The 25,267-nt window shown below is 40.1% G+C and overlaps 1 protein-coding gene across 3 annotated transcripts in view; it reads left to right on the forward strand.

The window, feature by feature from the left end:
* The window catches only part of LOC126481205 (uncharacterized aarF domain-containing protein kinase 5), a 164,905-nt gene that overhangs the window by 89,344 nt on the left and 50,294 nt on the right, over positions 1-25,267 (forward strand). For all 3 annotated transcript variants that reach the window (XM_050104803.1, XM_050104805.1, XM_050104806.1), the window contains exons 7-8: positions 4,051-4,216; positions 24,305-24,475. In XM_050104803.1, the coding sequence (XP_049960760.1) occupies positions 4,051-4,216; positions 24,305-24,475 (337 nt within the window). The remainder of the gene's footprint in view (positions 1-4,050; positions 4,217-24,304; positions 24,476-25,267) is intronic.

A 25,267-nucleotide genomic window follows, 5' to 3' on the forward strand; every position in this document is an offset into this window, starting at 1 on the left:
TTATGTGTAAAGCCGGGACTCTCCTGGCAGAACTGGTATGTCTGGTCAGCCAAATTCATGTTAATTTTTAGTGTGATGAGCTTACATTATTTAAGAAAATTGTAGTTTTTTTGAACATTATTTATACTGGTCTGAATGGAAGTGGACAAGAGCAAACTAGCATTCGCAAAAACAATTCATCAGTGTTCACCACCATTCGCTTGTACCTGTGAACAAGCATTCACAATGGATGGAACAGACAAGAACATGAGAGAGTGAATATAGAGTGGCATCATTATTATTTTTGCACTAATAATCACCACATGGGTTTCATTTCATGTAACATATCCTTCATGCAAAACTGTGATTTTCAGATAGTATTATTTTGCATGGTGCACTTGCTGATTTTTGGAAAGCAATCAAAATGACACAGGAGAACAAGAGTGTAGGAATCCGAATTTGTAGGCAAGCGTGAAACTTGTTTCTGTAGTACACCTAACATAGAATTGCAGCCCCAGTCTTCCACGGCATTTTTCCAGAGCTTTACCCTGATGTGAGTGACACTTTTAGCTGGCTTATCCTTACAGTTGAGGGGGATTATTAACAAACAATATAATCTGAAGATAGTCTAGCATTTACATTGCGGTTGTTAGCAACTGGAGGCATTTCAATAGCTGTTATACCTGAGATAGTCCATGATGCCTGCAGTGACAGATGCAAAGCACTTAATGGATTGTATTAAAGTACATGTAAGGTAAATAATGTCAGTAAGGTATGGCTAATGAAATGTGAAATATACATACCACTTTCTACAAGATGTTTGATAAAATTACACTGTACAGGATGTCCCAGAAATGCTGCAAGAAACTTTGAGGGGTTATAGAGTGTGTCTTGAGGAACAAATCGTGGATAGGAACACATGTCCAGAAATGTGATCCAACAGTGCTATGGAGTGTCAAAGTTATAGGTGCCAGCACCTGCCACTAGGCCACAGCTTCAACAGCAAATGTGACTTTGTACTTTGATGACTGTAGGTGTCACATCTCGCAATATTGTTTGTTACCTAGCTATCGCAGCTGATTTGTCATGAATGCTAGTGGAGAAGATAGAGCTGACTGATGCATAGAGAGGCTTTGTCTTCTATGAATGCAATGCTCTGCTGCCTTGGTGTGTATCCATCTGCAGTTTATTTTTCTTCTAGAATACTCAAAAATCCCTAATGTTTTTTAGTGTACAGGAGAAAAATAAACTGCAGATTGAACTGTAATCCAGCGGGGCAACAGAGCATCGTACTTGTAGGATACAAGGTCTTTCTATGCAGCAGATAGCTCCATATTCTTCACTGGTGATCATGGCAATAAGTCGTGATTACTGAATAACAGACAAAATTGTGAGAAATTTCACCTACAGTCCATCAGCGTACAAAGTCATATTTGTCGCCAAAGGGATGGCATAGTGACAAGTGTCAGCACCTATAATTTCAATGTTCTGTAGCATCATTGGGTGGCATTTCCAGACATGGGTTCCTATCCTCGATTTTTTTCCTCAAGGCACCCTCTATAACCTCTCGAAGTTTGTCACAACATTTGTGGGACACCTTGTATAGTTCGTTAGAGGGCAGGGGAGAGTGTGATCATGGGAAAATGATTTTTACTTATTTGGTTATTACATTAAAAACCTCTAAAATAACTGTGATACCTCAGTGATGTAATTACAGGTACCATGAACGTAAGCAATGAGAATGAGCAGTCTTTCGTATCTTTTTAATTTTAATCAACATATACATACTCATATTTATTTACATTCAAGGAAATTTGTTGTGGTGTTCCTTCTCAGTAAAAAGAAATACAAACCTTGTGCTTATTCACTCTGTTCCCACCTGATGGAAACATCTAAAGGAAGTGTCATTCTCATGTGTCCAAATGGACCTTTGAGAGCCAGACTATTTTCTACCAATTGTGTTTCATTTTGTTTGACGTTTTGTGCTGTGGATTGCTTGGATCCCACGAGTACGTATCGTATCAATATTCTCCTATCTGCAACATTACATTCTCTTCTGACCACTCCTTTGTGCAGGCAGTTAGTGCCAACAGCAAGAGTAGTTAACATACAAAATAGCAGAGAAGTGCTTTTTGTACTGCTAGAGCCAAAGTGCATTGATGAGTTGCTAAAAAGACCGACAACCAGGGGTACATGAGCGAGCATATGCAAATACAATTCAAACACGACGAAATGGTGTTCACCTGCTCTCGCCTATCGTTTACCAGGTGTACCGGTATGAAATGAGCGTTTTTTTGTGAAAATGAAGCACTAATTTTGAATTGAAAAGTAAAAACATTTTATTCAGATTGCTGCCATTGCTTTCTATACATTTTGACCACCTTTCTGGCAATTTGTGGACACCACGCCAATAGAAATGTTCGTCTTTTGAAACAAACCAATCAGATACCCAATTTTCGACTTCTTCGTAGGAATTGAAGTGTTCCTCAGCCAATGCATGTCCCATTGATGAAAACAAATGGTAGTCGGAAGGGGCCAAGCCTGGTGAATACGGCGGGTGGGGTAGCAGCTCCCAGCCTAGTGTTTTGATTGTATCCTGAACCAGTTTTGCTTTGTGTGCAGGTGCATTGTCGTGTAAAAAAATTACTTTGCCATGTCTTCTGGCCCATTCTGGTCTTTTTTCGATCAATGCATAGTTGAAATTGATCATTTGTTATCTGTAGCGATTAGTATTCACAGTTTCACCGGGTTTTAGAAGCTCATGATACACGACACCTTTCTGATCCCACCAAACACAGAGCATTGTCTTCTTGCCGAATCGATCTGGTTTTGCAGTCGGTGTTGATGGTTTTCCCGGATTAACCCATGATTTTTCTCGTTTAGGATTCTTAAAATAAATCCATTTTTCATTGCCAGTAACAATGTGATACAAAATTTGTTTTCTTTCATGTCTTTGAAGCAAAATTTGACAAATGGTTTTTCGGTTTTCCATTTCTTTCATTCGATTCATGTGGCACCCATTTTCCACACTTTTGGATCTTTCCCATAGTTTTCAAATGGTCAGAAATTGTTTGTTGTGCAACATTTAGCATTTCTGCCTTTTGCTTCTGACTCAAAGTATCGTCTTCATCCAATATTGCTTGCAATTTGGTGTCTTCGAACTTTTTTGGTGGTCTTCCACTTTCTTCATTTCTTATACCAAAATCATTATTTCTGAACCGTTGAAACTATCTTTTGCATGTTGCTTCTGATAGAGCATGATCACCATATGCCTCAACAAGCATTCGATGCAACTCTGCAGCCCTTTTTTTTCAAATGAAAGCAAAAAATTAATGCTTTCCGCAAATCATCACTTTCTGGTACAAAATTCGACATTGTTAACACGATGAAAACATATGCTGTTGTTTGTTCCATGACTTGATGTATACTAAATACCTTTGAGAGATGCCATACCAACCAGACAAAAAAAAAAATTAAGGCTCGTTCACAACAAATGTTCCCAATCGACACTTTTGTATCTTAATGCTTATTTCATACCGGTACACCAGAGAGAATTCTTGTTCACTGATGCTCATTTGCTTATGTTCCCATTAATGTAAACTGGGCTTCAATGGAACTGTCTGACATCGAAAGTGTGTTTCCAAGTTGAAACTATCTTAAATTTTTGTATATATTTAAGGAGCAGGCAGATGTTGTTATATATGTAGCCTCCAAATGTGGCATTACTGTTTGTTATTTGCTACTCTAGAATTTTTAGTATCTTTTTTTATTTCACTTACTGTACTCTTATGTTTTGTCTTCATTAATCTAAAACAAAGGTTCCTCCTGAGAAATAAGTTGTAATACCTAGCTGAGAGTCTCATTATGGGCACAGTCTTGTTTTCACAATTTGTGTTTAATCGCAGTTAATTAGCATTGTTTATATTTATCTTTATTTGTATTATAAGTACCAGGAGAGAATAGTTGATTAAGTTGTTACTGTTGCTTTTAAGGCCAGTTCCAACGTGCACAGTATTTCTGTTGGTCAATTATTTTCACGTAATAATGGAACATTGTTATTTCTTTCCACAGAGGGTGCTCACTACGGAATTCATACATGCTACTAAAGTGAATGATGTACAAGGACTGCGGAATTATGGCTTTTCTCTTTCAGATGTCGATGAAAAGCTTTTCAGAGCATTTGCTGAACAAATATTTCACACTGGTTTCGTTCATGCTGATCCACATCCAGGAAATGGTAATTGCAACATATCTAATAAACATTTGAATGTGAAATTAAACTTGAATGATGAAACTTGAGATTTAAATTAACAGAGTTCACTCTAAAAGTGATGATCTGGTACACTTTTTTAAGACTAGACATTGAGATAGCAGGAACGTAATACGTCATGGAAAGCTTTCCCACTGTTTAAAGCATTTGAACCACAGGTTCTGGAATTTTGGAAATATTTCTGTGGTAGTCTGTTGAAGTCATAAGAGCATGCAATAAACTCTCAGTTTTTACCCTATCATTCATCTGACATCTGGTACTCCACAGAGCTGAACAAGTGCTAACCAGATTAATGCAGCTCTTCATTGTAGGGCAGAGACAGAAGGGTTGTCTTTGGAAAAGTGTGTGATACATTGTCAACAATCACAGTACCCAGTAACAACATGTTAATTCTATATGCTGTTCAACACCTCTACATGTTTTGTTTGGGGAAGCATGCAATATACCAACCACAAATACTATTGTGTACCCTAAATCAGGTCATTCACGTGCTCCAGTTTCTTGTCTGTGCTGGAAGAATGAGAATGTTGTGCATGGGACTGCTCTATGATGTCAGTATTTCCATTCCAAAGGCATTTATTTCACTTTTTCCCCCGGCTTATACTATTTCCAACCATGCACAAATTATAATTCTCATTCTATAATTAGCAATTCTTTTCTGTTGTGACAAATTTAAAATTACTCTTGCACAATGCTGGGATATTAAGTTTTTCAAAATGTTTATTCACCAATAGAATCACATATTCATAACATCAAAGCTATTTCTTGCAAGCCATCCTATGGTGTGTGGTGGAGGGTCTCTCTGGTACAATTATCATTTCCTTATACCCCATTCCATTTGTGAATGGTGTATGGGAAGAATGATTGTCGGTAAACATCAGTATTAGCTCTTAATGTCTTCATTGCAATTTTGCGGGACCTGTTGTATTTGCCCAAGTGTAAGAGGACCCCATTTTTTTTAGAGGCACCTTGAGAAAAATTTATTTTTTAACATATTCTGACTAATCAAAATCACAAGGTTTTATTGATGTAAGGGGTCTCCCTAAAAAGTTAACATCACATTCTAAACTCATGCCATTTATTGTTTGTCTACATTTTGATAATACCACGAGAAATAAAACAAACAAAAAGAAATTGTTTGCATTAATCTTTGTCTTCATTGCCTTTTTTGTGGTATCACTATTTGTTATCATCATTGCTACCATTCTAACGTGATAGTTTGTTGTCACAGTTATCTGGCTGTTTTTTTCTAAATACGTTATTGTTTTTGAGGCTGTGGTTGTGGTGGGACCTGAGGACATAGCTTTTTCTGAACACACAGTGGATTTCACTTCTATACTGATGCGAGAATGTTACAGCGTCTCTTGTTTGCAAACATATCGTATGTGTACTGCTCTCTCATCAGCTGTTTAGAACCAGCAGCTGGCACACCCTCTTTCGTTCACATCATACCTCATAGTGAGCATCGACAACATTTCTGCACTAAACACATAAGTACGTCACTGGCCCCAGTCTAGAATTTTAGCATCTCATGCATAAATTTGTGCTATTGTTGAGTATTTGTCCAATTTTAAAGTTGATTCGATTCCTACTGGAAATGGATTCAGGCAAACGGCAGTTTAAACATGGTAGATGTTCATAAAAAACTGAAGTACACAGTATATATTCTCATGGTTTATTTTACAATGAAATTTGTTGCCTGCTTAACACTCCTCTCCCCGCACTCACCATATTTCTCAGCCCAGCTGTTGGCACTGTTACCTGTTCAATGCCAGGGTACAGACTGTATGTAACAACAGTAACCAATACATAAAGAAAAGATCACAGTTATGATTCTGTCCAGTTCTTGAACTTTCGCTCATCCTGTGATGTAGTGATGTCTGTTGGTAAGATCTCCACACTCGGTCTTTCCATTGTAATTTATTTTGCAATAACAGTTGTAGTCAGTTTAATGCGATTTATTTCATTTGTAAAACATTTAATTCTGGACTAATTTTATTCCTCAATTCATGTGAGTGTCATCATCTTGTTCTAATGCTGATTAAAACCTGGTAATCTCTTTTCCTGATATTCTAGTATATGAACAGCGACCAAATTTCCATGTGCAACCCACTTGGTAAATCATTACAGTTTCTCATGACCAAATAAAATATTGACTTGGAAGAACAAAGTAAAGGTTTATGAAGGACAAGATTTTCACCTATGAATGTTATCTTTACTTAAAAAGCAGCAGAAATGTATGTATGCAGTATTTGTACATGTACAGGAACATTTATTCTAAACCTGTTCAGATACAACAAATTAAAGTTAGCAGAACTGTCAGTTTTTAAGCAGAGCATTAGACAGTTATAGTGGCCAGTTCTAAGTTTCTCACGTATCCCTTGAATATTCGAGCAAGGCCGACACTGTATCGAGTGCTTCGGCATTTTGGGAAGTCTCAAACCTATTTGAACACAAGTATTTTTTGCCAGGCCCTACCCTTTGGGATTATTCAATATAAATTTGTATGAAACCTCAATAGCCAAAGCTTCATCTGTAAATGTAAGATGACCCCCTATACTAATCCACTAAACAATGTAAAAACATTAACCTCACCAACAGTAGTTTAATCTGCGAATAGAAGATGACCCTGTATTTTTCGAGTGACAAATTTGAAAAAAAAAAAAAAACTCATCTTATAATTGGGTAAATAAGGTATGTGGGATGAAGTTCTTGGAATATACTCTCTGGAAATTTCAATAGTAAACTTCTCTGTGATGCAAAACATCTCTCCTGTAGTGTTTGTCGCTAGGGTTGTTGAACACCTCTGTAACGTTCTCGCACTGACTGAATGATCCCATGATGAAATATGCTACTCTTCATTGTATCCTCTGTATTCATCTTTATTAACCCAACTTGGTAATGGCTCCAGACTGATGAGCATTAGGTATCTGTCAGATATTTGTGTTTGGGGTCAACTACCAACCTCTGTACAAACTGTCGATTTTCTACAGATTTTCCTGCAATTAACTGCTCTCTTCTGTTGTTGCTACCTTCTTACAGGGATCTGCGTCATCTGCAAACAGCCCCATAGAGCTTCCAATGTTATCGACTATATCAGATATATATATTTTAAATAGTAAATGTCCTATAACTCTTCCTGTGGGTATTCATGAAATTACTTTGCATTTTTCCGATTTTGTTCCATTAAGAATGATAAGTTAAGTTCTCTCTTCAAGGAAGTCTTGAATCCAGTCTCAGATTGACCCAGTATTCAGTAAGCTCATATTTTGTTCACCAAACACCAGTGTGGAACTGTATTGGATGCCTTTCTGAAATGAAGAAATGTGACCTCCATGAGGGTGCTGTTGTCTGTGACACTTTGGATCTTGTGGACAAAAGAAGCAACCTGAATTTTGTGAGAGCTCTGTTTGCAGAAAAATGATGGTTTTTATAGAGGTAGTTTACATTCTCCAAAAGTGCCATAATACATTAACGTAAACTGTCCCCCACCTGTCCTATGACCTTTCTTGGAAATGGGCATGACCTGTGCTTTCTTCCAGCTGCTGTGCGTTCTTTGTTGCCCAGTGACCTACAATAAACTACTGCTCGAACGGTAGCAAGTTATTTAATAATCCTTGCAGGATCTCAGAATATCTCATCTGGTCCAGATGCCTTTTTGCACTATTGAGCGATTCTGGTGTTAGTGCAATAACTGAAAGAAGGAACCTTCTTATGATCTACATCAAAGCTAAATTCATTATTTCGGACTTCTCTCTCCCATCTTTCATTTCAGTGCCAGTACGATCACTGAGTAACTGAATAGATGATATTGATCCAGTTGCTGACTTTCCACAATTGACAAAAATTACTTATGGTTTTTAGTCAGATCAGTTGGCAAAACTTTGCTCTCAGTTTCATTGAATGATTCTTAAATTACTCTGCTTGTATTCAGCTTTAGTTTGGCATTTAAGTTTAGACTTTGCTTGCATTTGTAATGAAGTTCTCTTTGCTTTCATAGAAACTTTCTAACTTGACTATTGAATCACAATGTGGCTTTCCCATCCCTTAAAACTTACTTACAACCTACTTGTTTAAGATGTACTGGACAGTGCTTTTCGTCCTCCGATGAGTCTTTGATGTTGAATGCTCAGTTACTCTGCAATTTGTATCCTGTCACTCTTGCTGAGCAAATATATTTCCCTACTTTTCCAGATGTTTGTTGTAACACCCATAGTCACTAATGCTATCACAACCTTCTGTTTACTGATGTTTTTTCACTATGTCAACTGATTTGAAAATTTCGGATCAGTTTGTTACTAGGTGGTATAAGATGTTTCTCTGATGAGTCAATTTTGTACGTCTCTGCTCACAGCGATTTTCACACATTGTACTATTGATTTATTTCTGGTTTTTGTTGCCACAGCAACCACCTTCAAGTCATATTACTACCTCTGCAGTACACTAACAAAGTAAGCTCAACTATGTTTAAATGTGCCAAGACAATCTAGGGGGAAGGGGAGGATGAACTGTACCCAGTTCTCTTCAGTTGTTTGTTAGGGAAGGTCACTCAAGAATGAGTAAAGGAATTAACTGGAATTGAGAACCGAACAGTGCATTTGCCAATGGCCTGGTGATCCTGTCAAGAAATAGAGACAGCTGTGGAACTGATAAACATGCTGAAGGAGCACACAAAAAAAGCTGGCCCCCAAATTTTCCGAGAGAACGAAGTATGTCTTCGACATCCAAAAAGTGCCTCATCACCTAAAAACAAACTAATGTAAAATAGGTAAAGTGGGCAGTTTTAGATACCTTTGTGAAATAGTACAGATTAAAACTAGCAAGAAAGAAGCTAATGACAGCATGAGAGAGAAAATGGCCACTGCTTTTCATAGGATCTATGTTCTAGGCAAGACAAAGACAATTGCAATAAAAGCTACACTTGGGCACTATGACACAGTGATTCAAACCAAATGTCTGTACACAAGTGAATAGATCGTAATAATGCAGAAGGCTGGAGTGAGAGAAGTGGAGAAGTTTGAACACAAGATTCTTTGGAAAATTTTGGGCTCTATGATAATAGATAAACAGTTTAGAATACAAGGCAGAGAAGAGCTGTTATGCAACAACAAATGGCTGATGCAGTCAACAAGGAAGACGATGGAAGACCCACAGACTTCTGTTAGATGCAACCCAACTAACAAAGCAAATTTTTAATGTACTGAACAACAGACCTGAAGTCTCTGATAAATAGTTCAAGGAAATAAAGAAGGGTTTAGAGAGCATTGGACTGAATGAAGAAGACATTTATAATTGTGCAAGGTAGAGATCACTCAACAATAACTTTAATAAGAGTTTCTACTATGAGCAGAAACTGAACAGTGCCTGGATGGGAGAGAGAAGGCAGACTGCCAGAGAAAGAATGCAGTGCTTTCAGGCTGCAAAAAAGGCTTTCATAAATACCTTACAGTTACACGATGTGGTCTCTAATTGCACTAAACAGGAAAAAATAACTATTTACAATTATCATTTGTAACTTACACTTGCTGTGTAGATAGCGGCTTGTCAGTACTAAGCAATTATGTATAAATTTTTGTGAAAGTCTATGCACACTCCCACAGGCAGTACCAGCATCTTCTCCCACCATTACCCTGCTATCCCTTCTCACCCTAAGTCCCGTCTGTACCCCCACTACCGACCTCAGCTGAGATCACTGTTCTCCTCAGATTCAGTTGCAGTTAGGTCTTCGCACTGGAGATGACAGTAGTCATTCGCTAATTAATATCTAGCAGTCTTTATTCAGTGCACCCACTCAAAGCCTTCTGTACATGGTGAGTAGCCAAGTATATTTTTCACATTGTTGTTATCCGATCCCATATTTTCTATTTTTTGATACTGCCTAGTGGTTCCTCTTCCATCCCACAACCCAGTGTTGTTCCTCTTTGTTACTGTTCACTATCGCTTGTGTCATTCAGTGTCTGTCCTTTTCCTTATCTACTTTCCTACATTTCATTGTTGCCTTCTGAACTGCAGATGATTTCCATCTGTAGAATGGGTAGTGACCCATCATGTGACACTCTTGAGTTCAAAGCCACCCTGTATCAATGGTCTTGTCCACACATAACACATGGCTACACGCCCGCATGGACCCTATGTGCAGCACCCAGTGTTTCACGTTCTCCTTACCATCATAATTATTCCTGGACCTTCAAATTTATCCCACCAACTCCCGCCAACCACATGTATTAACATGTGCTTTCCTGATTCTTTGTACATTGCACACATTTTGTATTTAACAGTCCCTCCCCTTCTTCCCTTATTCAAGCATGCATCATTCTGCCCAAACCCAATCTCATTTATCACTGTACTTCCTGTTTCCATCTTTTTTCACTTTATCTAATTTCTATTGAATTTTTTGTGTTTTTCTTAATATTTTCACATTTCTTTTACCTGAACTATTTATCCTTGCTCCATCTATCTTTCCAATACAGAAAAGTTTCCCCTGTCCCAGGCCAGTTGCAACCAGTCCTTCCATAGTAACATATGCCTGTTCAAATTCCATCACCAACTTAGTCCTGTAAGCTCATATAAATCAGGCCCATGGCTCCTTGCATAACCTCTCCTCCATCCACAAAATCATCATCATTTGCAATCCCTTATTCCCACATCCGATCTCCCAGGTTGAAATGCTTGCCCTCCAAGAACTAGAGAGGAAGCACAACACCACCTCAAAAAGCTGTTCCTTCTATTCACCTCATACTCCCATCTTGGATTACCATTGCAAGAGCCACCATCAAACCTCCCCCACATCCCCTCTAGCTGTCAAAACCTGCCTTGCTGACATACTATATTTCCCAAACCCTCAGAATCTTCCTCCTATCAGCATATAGAACCCAGAGCCTAAACAAACCCACAACACAATCAGGAACCAGCCCTCCAGAAGCCTCAATCCCACTTAAGTATCAGGCATTACCTTTTGTCTCATTCCCAACCCTGTCAGTAAACTTCACTGAAAACTCCCTTTTGCCACAACTCTGCCAGTCAGACTCAATCCAGAACCAATATTGAACCCTCCCAACTCAGTTTTCTCCTCCAACTGACTGTGACAACTCCCCAAATTGCTCCCTGGTAACTTTCCAGTATGTCCTAACATCGAACATTACCTCACTGTCATTCTCCAAATCCCTCAACACAGATAATAACCTCATATCTGCATAAAGAATACACCACCCAAAATTTGACCCTGACCATGTAATCCTACTTGCTGATGAATGCTTCACCACCGTTATTATGAATAGAAAGGGTTACCTGGCAGGTGGACTCCAGCAGCTGTCAGACAAGGCCCTCCACAAGTCTTGCCTCAGTGACCCCATTCCACAAATCCAGCAGAATCAGCAAGACCTCCTCAAAATTGAAGATGCATTCCAAAACCTGTCCCCTATGTCTCTCTCTCTCTCTCTCTCTCTCTCTCTCTCTCTCTCTCTCTCCTGACCTCTCCCCACACACTTACCTTCTACATGCTTCCTAAAGCTAACCACCCAGGACCATTGTGGCTGGTTACTGCACCCCCAGTGAGGGAATCTCTGCCCTGGATGAACACTTTCAGCCTATCACCTGTGACCTATCAGTATTCTCTATAAAAGAAACTAACATTTCCTCTACGGACTCACCACAGTACCTGTTTCTTTAACACCCACACCCTGCTCATCACTGTTGATGCCACTTCTCTCTACACCAACATCCCCAATGCAACTACTGAACATCACCTTTTCCAATGCCCCACTGACTCCAGACCTACAACCCCCTTCTTGGTCACCATGGCCAATTATATCCTAACCCAAGTTGCCTCTCCTTTAGAGGTGCCACCTAGAAATAAGTCCATGGTAGAGCAATAGCACCCCCCATGGCAACATCCTGTGCCATCTGTTCATGGGCCATCTTTCTGGGCATCCAAAATTCAATACCACTCAGTTGTTCAGACTCTGATGACATCTTCATGATCAGGACCAAAGGTGATGATACCCTATCCACATTCCTCCAGAGCATCAACACCTTATCCCCTATATGGTTGCTTGGTTCTCAAACCAAGGCATGCACATTCCTAGATTTCCACCATGAGTGGCTTCATCAGTACCTCCATCCACACCATGCCTACCAATCACCAACAATACCTCCAGCTCAGCAGCTGACACCTATTCCTCACCAAGAACTCCCTTCCATACAGCCTAACCAACTGTGATCGTTGCATCTGCGATGAGCAGATCCTCTACAAGTATGCAAAGTGATATGTCCCACACCACTGGAGGTGCAGTAAGAACATGGCTCAGGTAAACAATGCAGGACAAGTTTATTAGTAAACTCATGAGCTCATCTCTCCTTGGAGTAAATTTTTACATTGACGGTATGTGGTTAAGTCAAGAGTTGCACTCGAATGACACGGTAACTGTTTGTTGGGCTGATGGCCCCAAGAAATATCAAAGTTAATTTGGGAGTTCACTTAGGGATGAAAAAGTTCATGATATGGAGCACTGTGGCAGCCAATGCCAAAGTCCACACATTCCTGGTGTGGAGGCCACATCTTGGCAAAGGACGTTGCTGCCTGGAATACAGTGTTGAGCATCCTGATGGCTCCTCAGTGAGACACAGATTGATGAACCGCTACTGCGATCGCCACCTGGCCCAGAGAGCTCGTTAGGAATGAACTGGTGTAGCACAGCCCGGGTGCTGGCCTAAATACCGTGAAGGTGTGACGTGACAGCCAGGTGTGTTTGCTGCCATGTGACCCTTGGACCTATAAGATGTGTTGCAGCTGCTGGCACCCAGTGTTGGCAGTCCTTGGAGAGATGAGCACCCAGATGTCGTTTGCCGGAAAGGTGCCTGAAGGACAGTTGGGTGAATATTTGAGGGTTGCAGTCGATGCAACCTGCCATGCAAGTCCATGAGGCCAGTGGCCTCTCTTGGCAATCTCACTGCAGTCCGCTGGCCCAGCAGGCATGCGAACTCTTCTGGCTGGCATCTGCTGGAGAGGCCCTTGTTGCTTTGCCATGAGAACCTCCTGCTTGATGCTGATGTGTGACTGCTTGCTACGTGGGAGGGCTAACATCCCCAACATTGCTTCCCTTTTGGTCCCACCCCCTTCTGATGGACAAGAGGGTGTGGCACACTGTAAAATCCCAGGAAGCAGTGGTCACCCTTCCAGTGATCTGCATCATCGGTGAACCCGGAGGGTTGCTTTTGACATGTTGTTGTGTGAGGTTGACCTTGTCGGTGACTGGAAACCATGCAGCCTTTTGTGGTGGTGTCTTGAGTTTGCTGCCGATGATCCTGGGTGTTGAGGTGCCCAACTCGGAAACAAAAAACTGTGAAGATTTCCAGTTGAGGGGATTGCTCCTTTGTGAGGGTGCACCTAGACGATGTGTTTGTGGCCATCTTGGAGTTGCATCTTGGTTATATTCTGACCTATAAGATGTGTTGCAGCTGCCGGCACCCAGTGTTGGCAGTCCTTGGAGAGATGAGCACCCAGATGTCGTTTGCCGGAAAGGTGCCTGAAGGACAGTTGGGTGAATATTTGAGGGTTGCAGTCGATGCAACCTGCCATGCAATTTTTTGACCAGACCAGACCTATCTTGAGGGCATTACCAATAGCAGATTAAGAACAATGTGAGTGCCTCATCCATCACATGGTTGTGGTGCAGCATCTTGTATCTTGTACGTGCAGACGAACCTTTCTGCAAGACAGTTGGACACTGGATGGAAGGATTACAGTATGCAATGTCAATTTGTGAACAAAAAGTGCCAATTTCAGTGGGTGTAAACTAGGGGCCATAGTCTCCCACTGTGGTTACTGGGAGCCCCTCAATGGAAAAAATGCGAATCAGTGCTTGAATTGTTTTTGTTGTGGATTGGCAGGAGAGCCATCCCACTAATGTTACAGGAAGCCGAAAGGCACGCGTTTAAGCTCACGCAGGCTGGCGTGAGGTCTGGAACAGGACAAGGAAATTAAAACTTAGAAAAACGGACGCAGATGGTGGAATACTTAACTTTAATCCATTAATGTTGAACGTAGCTCTTGGCTGTACATTATTTACAATATCAATAGCAACTGATAATGGCGCCTTGCTAGGTTGTAGCAAATGACGTAGCTGAAGGCTATGCTAACTATCGTCTCGGCAAATGAGAACGTATTTTGTCAGTGAACCATCACTATCAAAGTCGGTTGTACAACTGGGGCGAGTGCTAGGAAGTCTCTCTAGACCTGCCGTGTGGCGGCGCTCGGTCTGCAATCACTGATAGTGGCGACGCGCGGGTCTGACGTATACTAACGGACCGCGACTGATTTAAAGGCTACCACCTAGCAAGTGTGGTGTCTGGTGGTGACACCAAGTTTTCACTGAGGATGTTGAAGACATTTGAAACTTATATGGGAAACCACTGCCCTTCCAAGAAAGGGTCCATTAAGTCATAAGTGGAGGCGAGACCAAGGTGATGATGCATCCATCCAGGAAAATATTGCTGAACTGGAGCTGCCTGTTTATTCTGACAGGTGGAGCGTGCTGCAACTATTTTAGCAATATCATTGTCAATACCTCTTCAGTACATGTGGTGGTGAGCCAGTCATTTGGTCAGGACTGTTCCCCAATGACCTGCATGGAAGAGTATCAGGATGTGTTACCTGAGGACTTGTGGAATCACCACTCAGTTGTGACCATTTTTCCCCTTAAGCAATAGAATGCCATTGAGAGCTAATAATTCGTTTTGACAATAACAGTAGTCTTGCAATTCTGCTTGATCCAGTTGTTTGCAGTCTCCTGGCCAACAATGGTCCATTAATCAAATTACTTCCCAGGTGATTGGGTCATCCAAAGACAGGCAACAGCTGCCAAATCCAAGGGGAAGTTAGCCACTGCTTCTTCTGTTTTGTTATCTGTGTGGAGACGGACCTCTGGAACTGAGTCAAACACCAGCTGTTGCCCAAGGAATAGTCTTGAAAGTATATCATTGTTGGCATGTTGCGCTGTGGACCTATACTGTATGTTGTGGGTGTAACCCAACACGTAAAATACTCATCACTGGAGACGACTTACATTATGGCTGGAATGTTGGAGTTTGCCTTGAAAAGTGGAAAAAGAGGTTTATGATATGTCATTAGAGTAAAATGTCTGCTTTACATGTAATTATGGAATTTCTTCAGGGCAAAGGTGTTAGCCACCACTTCCTTTTCTATTTGGCTGTTATAATGTTGCGTTTGAACCAGTATCTTGCAGACAACCAGGATGTTCCACCCCATCAGCCTCAAGGGACTGGACTGCCTTCAAGCCATAGTCTGATGCATGTGCTGCCACAATTAAGTGCTAGAAAGGGTGACAGGCTGAGAGACACATTGAGTGAAGAATAATTTGTTTGAGATCCTGGAAAGCCTTTTCGCATTTGAAAGCCCAGTTCCACTTGACATATTCTGCAGTATAAGAAAGTAGGCTTCCGCGGACATTGTCTTAGTGATTAAAATTCTTCTGGGTATTATGCTGCGTCATTGCTAAAAACTAACAACAATAATAAACTAAAACCTACGTTTCGGCCGAATTGCAACGCCCTTCCTCAGGGCACTACTGGTTTTGCATGGGGATAGGTGCTTCTATTTATTACAGACTATCGATGTCTGACGTCACTGTTGTAAAACTTTTAATTGGCCCTCTAATATGATTGGCTAGACATGACGTAAGGGAAAATGGAAAGAAAGAGGTTATTCGTGGATGTCCATGTCGTCAACGATTGGTAGCTGTCCGCCAATCAGCATTCGGCGTCTGGTCGACAAGTTTTCCTCCTGGTGTGTGCGGAATTGGACTGACAGTTGTTCTACAGCTGTTTGTGCAGATATGTCCGTGTCCTGAATAGCTTCTGCCTGCTACCGCTTGCGGCCCGTTGGACTGGGATGGTCGGCACCCAGGACACCGGGAGTTTGTAGCTATCTTCTTTGTTGATGTTGCCAGGCTGTTTAATAGTTTCGATCACCTCCCGTATTTTGCGTTCTCGGATCCACGATTCTTTCGCCAGTACTCGGGCATCCTGGAACCTTACAGGTTGCCGCAGTCATGGTGGGGTTCCGCTAATGCCGATTTGTTATGTTGTTGTAATCGTACTTAGCGTTCGTGTTCTGCTACTCGTAAGCTGACAGGTCTCCCTGTTTCTCCTATGTAGGCAGCTGCGCACTCACACCGTAGTTCGTAAACACCTGCAGTGTTAAGAATGTTGACTACATCCTTGGTGGAACCTTTCATTTCGTGGATCCTGTGATTGCTTCGAAAAATCAGTTTGAAACCTCGTCGGCGGAGGACGTTGCCTAGCCGATCACTGATGCCTTTTACATATGGTAAGTGTACCAGTGGAAGCTTCTCTTCTTTTCCTTCTTCTCGTGTTCTGCTCCGAAACGTCGGTTTTAGTTTATTATTGTTGTTAGTTTTTAGCAATGACACGGCATAATACCCAGAAGAATTTTAATCACTATGTTCTGCAGTAGCTGATGGAGTGGTTCAGTGATGGCCACCACATGAGGAATTAATTTTTTATTGTAGTTTAGTTGTCCAAGTATAGATTATAGTTGTTTAGTGTATTTGGGAGTAGGGAGTTTGTGGAGTTTGTGGATGGTCTGAATGTAGAGTGGCATGGACCATATGCCCAATGCACTGAGCATGTCCAAAATATTCTGCTTGTGGCAGAAAAACACAGGATTTGTTCTTGTTACATTTGAAATTTGCCCAATGGAGCATGCCAAATAAGTAGTCGAAGTTGGCGGCTAAATTTTGAGATTTTTACCTGCAGCAATAATGTCGTCTGAGTAGTCAGCCGTCCACCTCATGTGTAAGATGCTGTAAGTAGTGTTGAAAGATAGCCATTCCCCTGTCAATGCCAAAGGGGAGCTCATTATACCAGAAAAACTGGAATGAGGTGTTGATGATCAAGGTGTTTTTTGATGCCTCACCTAGCGGGAGTCAGAGATATGTGCCATGCAAATCAATTTTTTTGAAATGTTGCTGCTGGCAGGACGTGCCATGATGTCTTTTACTTTAGGTACAGAATAGACATCAATGAAGAAATGGGCGTTAATCGCGGTTTTGAAGTTTCCACAAATCTTCAGCGAACCATCTGGTTTTTATACGATAACAATGGAAGGGGCCTACTGACTGTTGGTGAGTTGGGTCAACGTATCTTCATGTTGCAGGCATTGGAGCTTTCTCTGAAAGAAATTGTGTGTAACCAAGGGGAAGAGCAGGACTTGTGGTTAAATCTTGTGACACCAGTAGAGGCCCATGAAAAACCTGATTCGTATTTGGTGCAAACACCCCGCAGGTATAAGCTGACTACGAACATTTGGATACTGTTAGTAGAATTGTGGGCTTCCAACTTCAGGATATTAAAAAGGTCTAACCCTCAAAAGTTTGTAGCCCTCACTGCATCAACCACAGGAAGGCTTGCTGTGATTGAGGCTATCGGGTACTGGATTTGCCCATTAAATTGGCCCCTGACCATGATGGTGTCATTGTTGTAGCTCTTGAGTTGTTTGGAGTACACCTAGAGTGAAGAAGAGCCCAGGCAGTAATTATGTGTCCCAATTGACAGTGTCTTTGATGAGCCTGTATCAATTTGGAAAACCACTGAACAGCATTGACAACCTCTGTCAACATTAAGAGTATTATCATATATAGGGAGGCCTGGACATGTAGTACATCAGGAGGGAAAACACCGGACCCCTCATCTATTCTGGATTCCGGAGGGTAGAGGTGAATACAGCCACATTCATTTTGAAAAATTACTGACAAATTTACATCTTGTGCTCAATTTTTCCAAGGCCAAGCATTTACCTATATGACAATAGCACTGTTGACACCAGTGGGTCACAAAACAATTATTGCAGCAGGGTAGCTGTTGAGGGCATCATCTGCCTGCAGTGTCCGCCTGTGATGAGCGTCTTGGGCCAGTGTGGAGTCCGAGAATGGGGCTGGGTCTGGCGAGTCAGGCATGTGACAAACACCTGAGTGGGGTCCTGCAATGCTGCCAAGGAACTAATGGATTGTTCAAAAACCGTAATGATAGGAAGGCACTTACCAAGTGATTGGTCTCAAGCTTAAGAAGATATTCTAAGTCCATAGAATACTTATCCACCGAAGTGCTGTGGCCTTACTAGCAGCACGCTGTGGCTGAGGCAGCCTTGAGATAAGAGGCAACTTTTTGATATCCAGAGCTGGGTTACAATGATAACGCAATTGCTCTGTGTGGAGCCAAATGTGAAGAATGATTAATTATAAAGAGTGAACTTTATTCATTATAATACAAAGTCATATCACCAATGACAGATATGTTACAACAACACTCATCATCTTTACACCAAACATAAACAGATTCATCAGCATTAATTTTTCATTATGTGTTCTCAACACGGTAGGCATGCTAAAGGTATAATATGATTTACCCATATCTTTATTGTAAACTTCTCCAGCATGAAAGGTACGATAAGCAATAACATCATGTGTATTAACCCACTCTAGACTACCAATTTTCTTAATATCTACAAAATGTATTAATGCGATACTAAGCCAACCATTACTGTACTGGTTCAATTTGACATCCATAAGACTGAAATTCAGAATAACGCCAACAAATACAGAGAGTACTTCATTAGATGAGTAGACAAGGATAATATCCTGAAATAAGGATGCTGTGTACGATTGTTTGCACTGGGCTTTGCCTACTGAAAATACCCGTCTCTAGCTAGACCCTATAATCTTGCTGTCCACTTGCTTTTGATTGTCTGCTGAGTCTATGGCAGCTGAAAAACTTCGGACAGGCAGCCGCTATGTGCACTTGGAAGTCAAAGTAATCTAGTAAGCATTGACTTCAGTCATTCATATGGTAGGACATGCAGCTCAATTCCAGAGTTGAGCTGCTGCAATAAGTGGTACACTTTAGGGTCTGCACAGAGCAAAAACAAAAAGTGTTATGCAGAACATCACGTGGGATACTATTCCCTAGAAAATGTTCTTCAAGCTAAACAATGTAGTTTACCCATAGCTCGACCTTTTGTCAAATGTTTGGAATGGTTGTAGTGCCATTCAGAATCTTTTCACCAGTGAATCAATGGTTGGCAGGTAACTGGAGATTTCTGATGGCATCAAGGTAATTGCAGCCATCCTCTCTAGCAGCAGTTCTTGACTTTGTTGAATATTATGGAGAAATAGTAACACTTGGGAGGCAATGTCTGTTGGCTTAGCCACGCTGGAATGGAAAGTAAATGTCAGTTGACTTGAAACTTGGAAGTTGCACAAAACAAAACACCATCTACTTAGGACATGTTAACTCATGAAAAACTGAGTTCAAGAAAAACACCTGGTCACCAATTGGTATTTACTGCACCACTGGAGGCACAATAAGTACACAGCCCAGGTAAACTATGCAGAAGAAGTTTATTAGTAAACTCATGAACTCAGACCTCCGTAGAATAAGTTTTTACATTGACAGTATGTGGTTAAGTCAGAGTTGTACTTGAATGGGACAGTAACTGTTTTGGACTGATGGCCCCAACAGATATCAAAGTTAATTTTGCAGTTCTCTTGGGAATGAAAAAGTTAATAAAACGCTACAACAGCCAATACCAAAGTCCACATATGTTCCAAGTTCAGAGGCTACGTGTCATTGAAGCCTGGTGATGGCAAAGTCTGCTCCACTCAGAGTAGGTTTCTGGCTTGAATACTATGTTGAAGATGGTGATGGTTCCTTTGGGGAGACTCTGTTAGATGAACTGCTACTGTGATCAGAACCTGGCCCAGAGGGCCCATTAGACATGAACTACCGTTGCACAGCCCAGACACAGGCCTAAATTCTGTGCAGGCACTAGGACACAGGTGGGTCTAGCTGCAGCCATGTGACCCCTTGGAGGCCAGAGGTCTGCAGGGCCAGCAACCTCCTGTGGTGATCATGCTGCCTCCTGCTGGTCCACCAGGCATGCGAAACCTCCTGGCTATTGTCTGCTGGAGTGGCCCCTGCAGCAGTACTGTGTAGACCACCCACTTTACACTGATGTATGACTGATTGCTATGTGATAGGACAAATGGGCCTGACAAAATTACTCTCCCCCTCTCTGACAACTCGTCTTCCCAGTCACCAACCGTCTCTTCCATTCCCACTGAGTAGCTACTCGTAGCAATCTCTCCCTGTCTTAGTATCAACTTGGACTAGAGCAGCTCAGTCATATTCTATTCCAGGATTTCAACTACCCTGAAATAAGAAAGATCCTCTCCACCCCTCCATTGCCCACCTAATTCATACAATATTCTTATCCATCTTGTCTCCAACCCTGCTCCAAACCTCTTGCTCCAAGGTTCATATCCCTGCAATAGATCCAGATACAAGACCTGTCCCATAATCCTCTCCCTGCCAACTGCCACTAATCTTGTCACAGGCATTTTGGACTCCATTAAAGGCAGAGACACATGTGAAATCAGCCATGTTATTAACGATCGTAGCTGCAACCAATGTATTGCATTCATGAATACTAACAAGCGGTCTGTCCACATGAGTAGCCATCAACAAGCTATGACCAAGAGACAGCTGACCCACCATGTTGTTGAACATGCCTCACAAAATGATGTGCTTGACTCCAACAACTGCTTCACAGCCTGTGTCATTTGAATTCTTCCCATTGTCAATTTCTTTGAATTAATTACTTTGGAACTCACCTTGCAATATATCCTTCATCCATCCATATTTATTGAGAGAGAGAGAGAGAGGGGGGGGGGGAGGGGAGAGGGGGAGGGGGTTGATTTGGGGGAAGAGACCGAACTGCGAGGTCATTGGTCTCATCGGATTACGGAAGGATGGGGAAGGAAGTCGGCCATGCCCTTACAAAGGAATCAACCCGGCATTTGTCTGAAGTGATTTAGCGAAATCACAGAAAACCTAAATCAGGATGGCCAGACGTGGGATTGAACCGTCATCCTCCTGAATGCGAGTCCAGTGTGCTAACCACTGCGCCACCTCGCTCGGTAGAGGGGAAGGGGAGGAGGCAGCAGGAGAGGAGGGGGAGCAGAGTGCCTTTTTCCATCTTTTTTAAATCAGTATTCTGTGAACTGCAAATGTAGTGACTTGTTCCATGACTCAAGTGATTCTGAAGAATGTGAGAAGATAGATGAAAAGAATAAATAATGTGTAACAGTTTTGACCATCTTAGCTATTTATTTATTTTATTTTTATTTATGTATTTTATCATATCAAGATTCTGGTTTCTTCATCAGAGCAGATATTAAAGGTTAAGACCAGTGAATATTACGTATACCCTTCTGTGAAAGTAGTGTCTGTTCTGATAATGTGCAAAGAGGAACTTCTGTAGATCTGTAATAATAATTATTATAATAATAATAGTAGTAGTAGTAGTAGTAGTAGTAGTAATCACTTTGGGCAGAGACCTGTTGTGTGTAGATGGCCTAGCATTTGCAGACAGTTTAGCAATCTTAACATGTGGCATTTCATCAGCAAATAATTAGAGGCAAATTCGTGAATGAAAGTGCAGAAAATGTTGGTCTGCAGACATCTTTTGAAAAGAAAGAATAGATGACCTGCAACAAACAAGCACCAAAATTCATGGAGACAAAATATGGCAAAATAAATGAGTTTCACAATTTAAATATCTTGATAAAACCACATGGAAAAATGAAAGTAAAACAAAAGCAAATGAAATTAGATCCCGAAAGATGGAAACTGATTATGGACTTACTCAAAATACCTACCACAAGGAATGCCTCTCCAAGCACACAAAACTAAGAGGTTAAATACAGTATGTAATTAAACCAAAATGCCTCTCTATATGAGAAATTCTAATTTTGGAAAGGAAAACAGAGAATGAAAACACTGAGGAAAGGAACACAGTCATAAGAAAAATTTTGGGTCCAAAACTTGTAGATGAACAAAACTAAATCAGGGGCAAACAAGAAATCAAACAATACACAAATATTCAAAGTGACATTAGAAAATAGAGGTTAATCTTCAATGGACAAATTAAAAGAATAAACCCAGGCAGACGTGCAAAATAAACAGTCAAATTATTTGACAACAGGATTAAAGCCGAAATGCACGTGAGGAAGTGGATAAGTCTGGATCAAAAAAGATGGGAAATTGGCAGGAACTACATCAAATGTTCAAAACTGCAATATCTTCTGGTCCAAAATTTACAAATGGCAAAGTGCCCAAGAGGAAAAACCAAAGACGAAAACTGGAACATCAGGGTATGAAAGAGAAAGAGAGCCAACACGAAGAGCATGAAAGAAATTTTGGCACAAAGGAGAGCAAATGCTGATTGCTAAATACTTTGCATAGCCCCAAGGAATAATTAAAACCCTTAAAAACAATAAAACTATTGGAGAAGAATCCGTTGCAACAGAACTTCTGAAATGGTCTCTACCAATAATAATTAAAAGAAAAGCTAAAATTAATCTTCGATGCAGATTGTAAAACAGAAAAAATCCCAGGGGTGTGGATGGTAGCTTTGATACATACGCTAAATAAGAAATGCAATAAACAAGACATTAACAATGGCAGAGAAATTTCTTTGCTACCAGTGGCGTATAAAACAAGATTTTACTAAACAGAGTAAAAATAACACCGCATCATCATTTACATTACTATCTAGATGGTTTTACAAAGGGCATATCTTATTCTGAATGAATATTTAATCTGAAATCAGTCATTTGCCACAGAGTACTGAATTCACAAGATATTGTAATAATGTTTGTTGATTTCAGTATGGCCCTTGGTTCCACTGATTGACAGGTTATAGATAAAATATCTGAGAATTTGATGTAAAGTCTAAATAAGCAAATTAATTTGTGACACAAAGTATGTGAAGTGAAATTTGTGGGAGTAGTATTTCAGCCCACCAAAACAAAGAAATGTGTATGGCAAGATGATGGCCCATTGCCAATCTTTTTAATTGTGTTCTAGAAAAAGCTGTGAGAATTTGGTATGAAAAACCCAACCACTATAAGATTTTGGCAATAAGATTGGAAAGAAGAAACAAAAATAACAGAATAAACTGTCTCAGGTTTACAAATGATTTTATGGTTCTGCTATACTTTCTGAAAATGTGATACCTGCTGTAAAGCAGATGAATCATGTATTGGCCAAATTGAACAGGTTAAAAAATGTAAATACTTTTGGGACATAATGTAAGAAAATGGTTTGGAAAAAGTTGCTGTAGAGGAAAGGATATGTCAAATGAGTTGGGCTTGCTGGATAACTAAAGACTTTTACAACAACAAATGCAAAAATAAAACATAAAACAGTAGTGAAGCCATAATGGCTATATGCAAATGAATGTGTAGCATTAAACTATAATTTAGATAAGTCACAAATACTAGAAAGGCAACTCATAAGGAAAATATTAGACCCATGAAAGACTATGGAAGGATAGAAATTACATAGTAATGATGGAATTGATTGAAAAAAAAAAAAAAAAAAAAAAAACCATACCAGAAGGTGTGAGATAAAGAAGATTGGTATTTTTTTGTACATCTATATTTAATGCAAGATGGTAGATTAACCAAGATGATATTCAAATATTTGTAAATTAAGATGTCAACAAGCTATATCTGTGAATTAAAAAAAGGAATTAGAACAAAAATTATAAAAGCTGAAGAAACAGCTGACAGAGAAGTGTTCAGGGTAAAACTATTGAATAAGGAAAGATTTCAAGGTATGGGAGTGAAAAAAGCTGGTCCGAGTTGTCAGTAGACAGGAAGAGAAATCATCAGGAGACAAAAGAATGCTGGAAGAAAAAAAAGAGAACAATGAATGAAGAATTGAAATTGGCACATGTTCCTCAGTTGTGATTGGAAAAATATCACAGTGAAATGGAAAATCATGGATAGAAGATCAGCATTGTAATGATCAAAGACAATCACTCATGGTATAGAACTCTATGTTTTTGTTTTTAATCAGATGACTCAGTGCTCCTTTCTTATTCTTTTTTATTTGTAATAAGATTGATGCTGTTTTAGTTAAGAAATTAATGTATATTATTTTCTCATGTTTTAGTGCTTGTTCGTAAAGGAAAGAATGGGAAGGCTGAACTTGTGCTGTTAGATCATGGTTTATATGAATATTTACCATCGACTATAAGACAGTCATTATGTAAACTATGGAAGTCAATTGTTATGAACGATCACCCAAGTATGAAAAGGTATGCAGCTGAACTTGGCGTTAAAGGTATGGAAACATTTGTTTATAAGTGAAAGTATTGTGTGTTGCAGTTGCACATGTGTATGCTATAGAAATTTCATGCATTATTAGCTATGTCCATATTTGTTTAGTCTTTTTGACAATGTTATTTTCTATTAAACCTTTGTTATTGTTTCTCCCTATAGCTTTTGTCATTATCAGAACCATTTGCTGAATATTCTCAATAACCTTGTGATGTACCAAAATGCAGTGGTGGCAGACTCACCCTATTAACAGTAGTAACCTGCTAGTTCATGCTTTGCACTCATTCTCATGTGTGCATGCGCATTCTCACACACATACACATTCAACACTACAGTGAGGGAACTGAAGCATTATTCTTGGTTTGGTAGATTTTCTCAGTCAACCACATCACTAGATTAGCACAAACATAAGGAGGGTGTGATACATAATAATAATAATAATAATAATAATGAGAGATAATTTTATCTGGGTAGCGGATATCATATGAATCCAAAAATAAAGAAAGATGTAAAATATAATCCATTTTTTTCCCAGATTGAACTACGTTAAAATTTCTATACCATTGTTTTGAAAATATTATCTTCTACATTTGTTTCAGCACAGGATTCAAAAACTTTGTAATTAATATAACCTTCTTTAATGGCTATTCACTAAAGAGCTTTAATTCTGTGATATTCATCAAAATATGGCATTATTAAATCACTCACAGTTAAATAGTCACTAATTATCTGTATTTTGCAGCACATCTGCTTCTTTCACATATTTAAAAAACAGAAAAAACAATCTTTTCTGTTA

This window comes from Schistocerca serialis, chromosome 5 (genome assembly GCF_023864345.2).
Source record: "Schistocerca serialis cubense isolate TAMUIC-IGC-003099 chromosome 5, iqSchSeri2.2, whole genome shotgun sequence".
Classification (NCBI taxonomy): Eukaryota; Metazoa; Arthropoda; class Insecta; order Orthoptera; family Acrididae; genus Schistocerca; species Schistocerca serialis.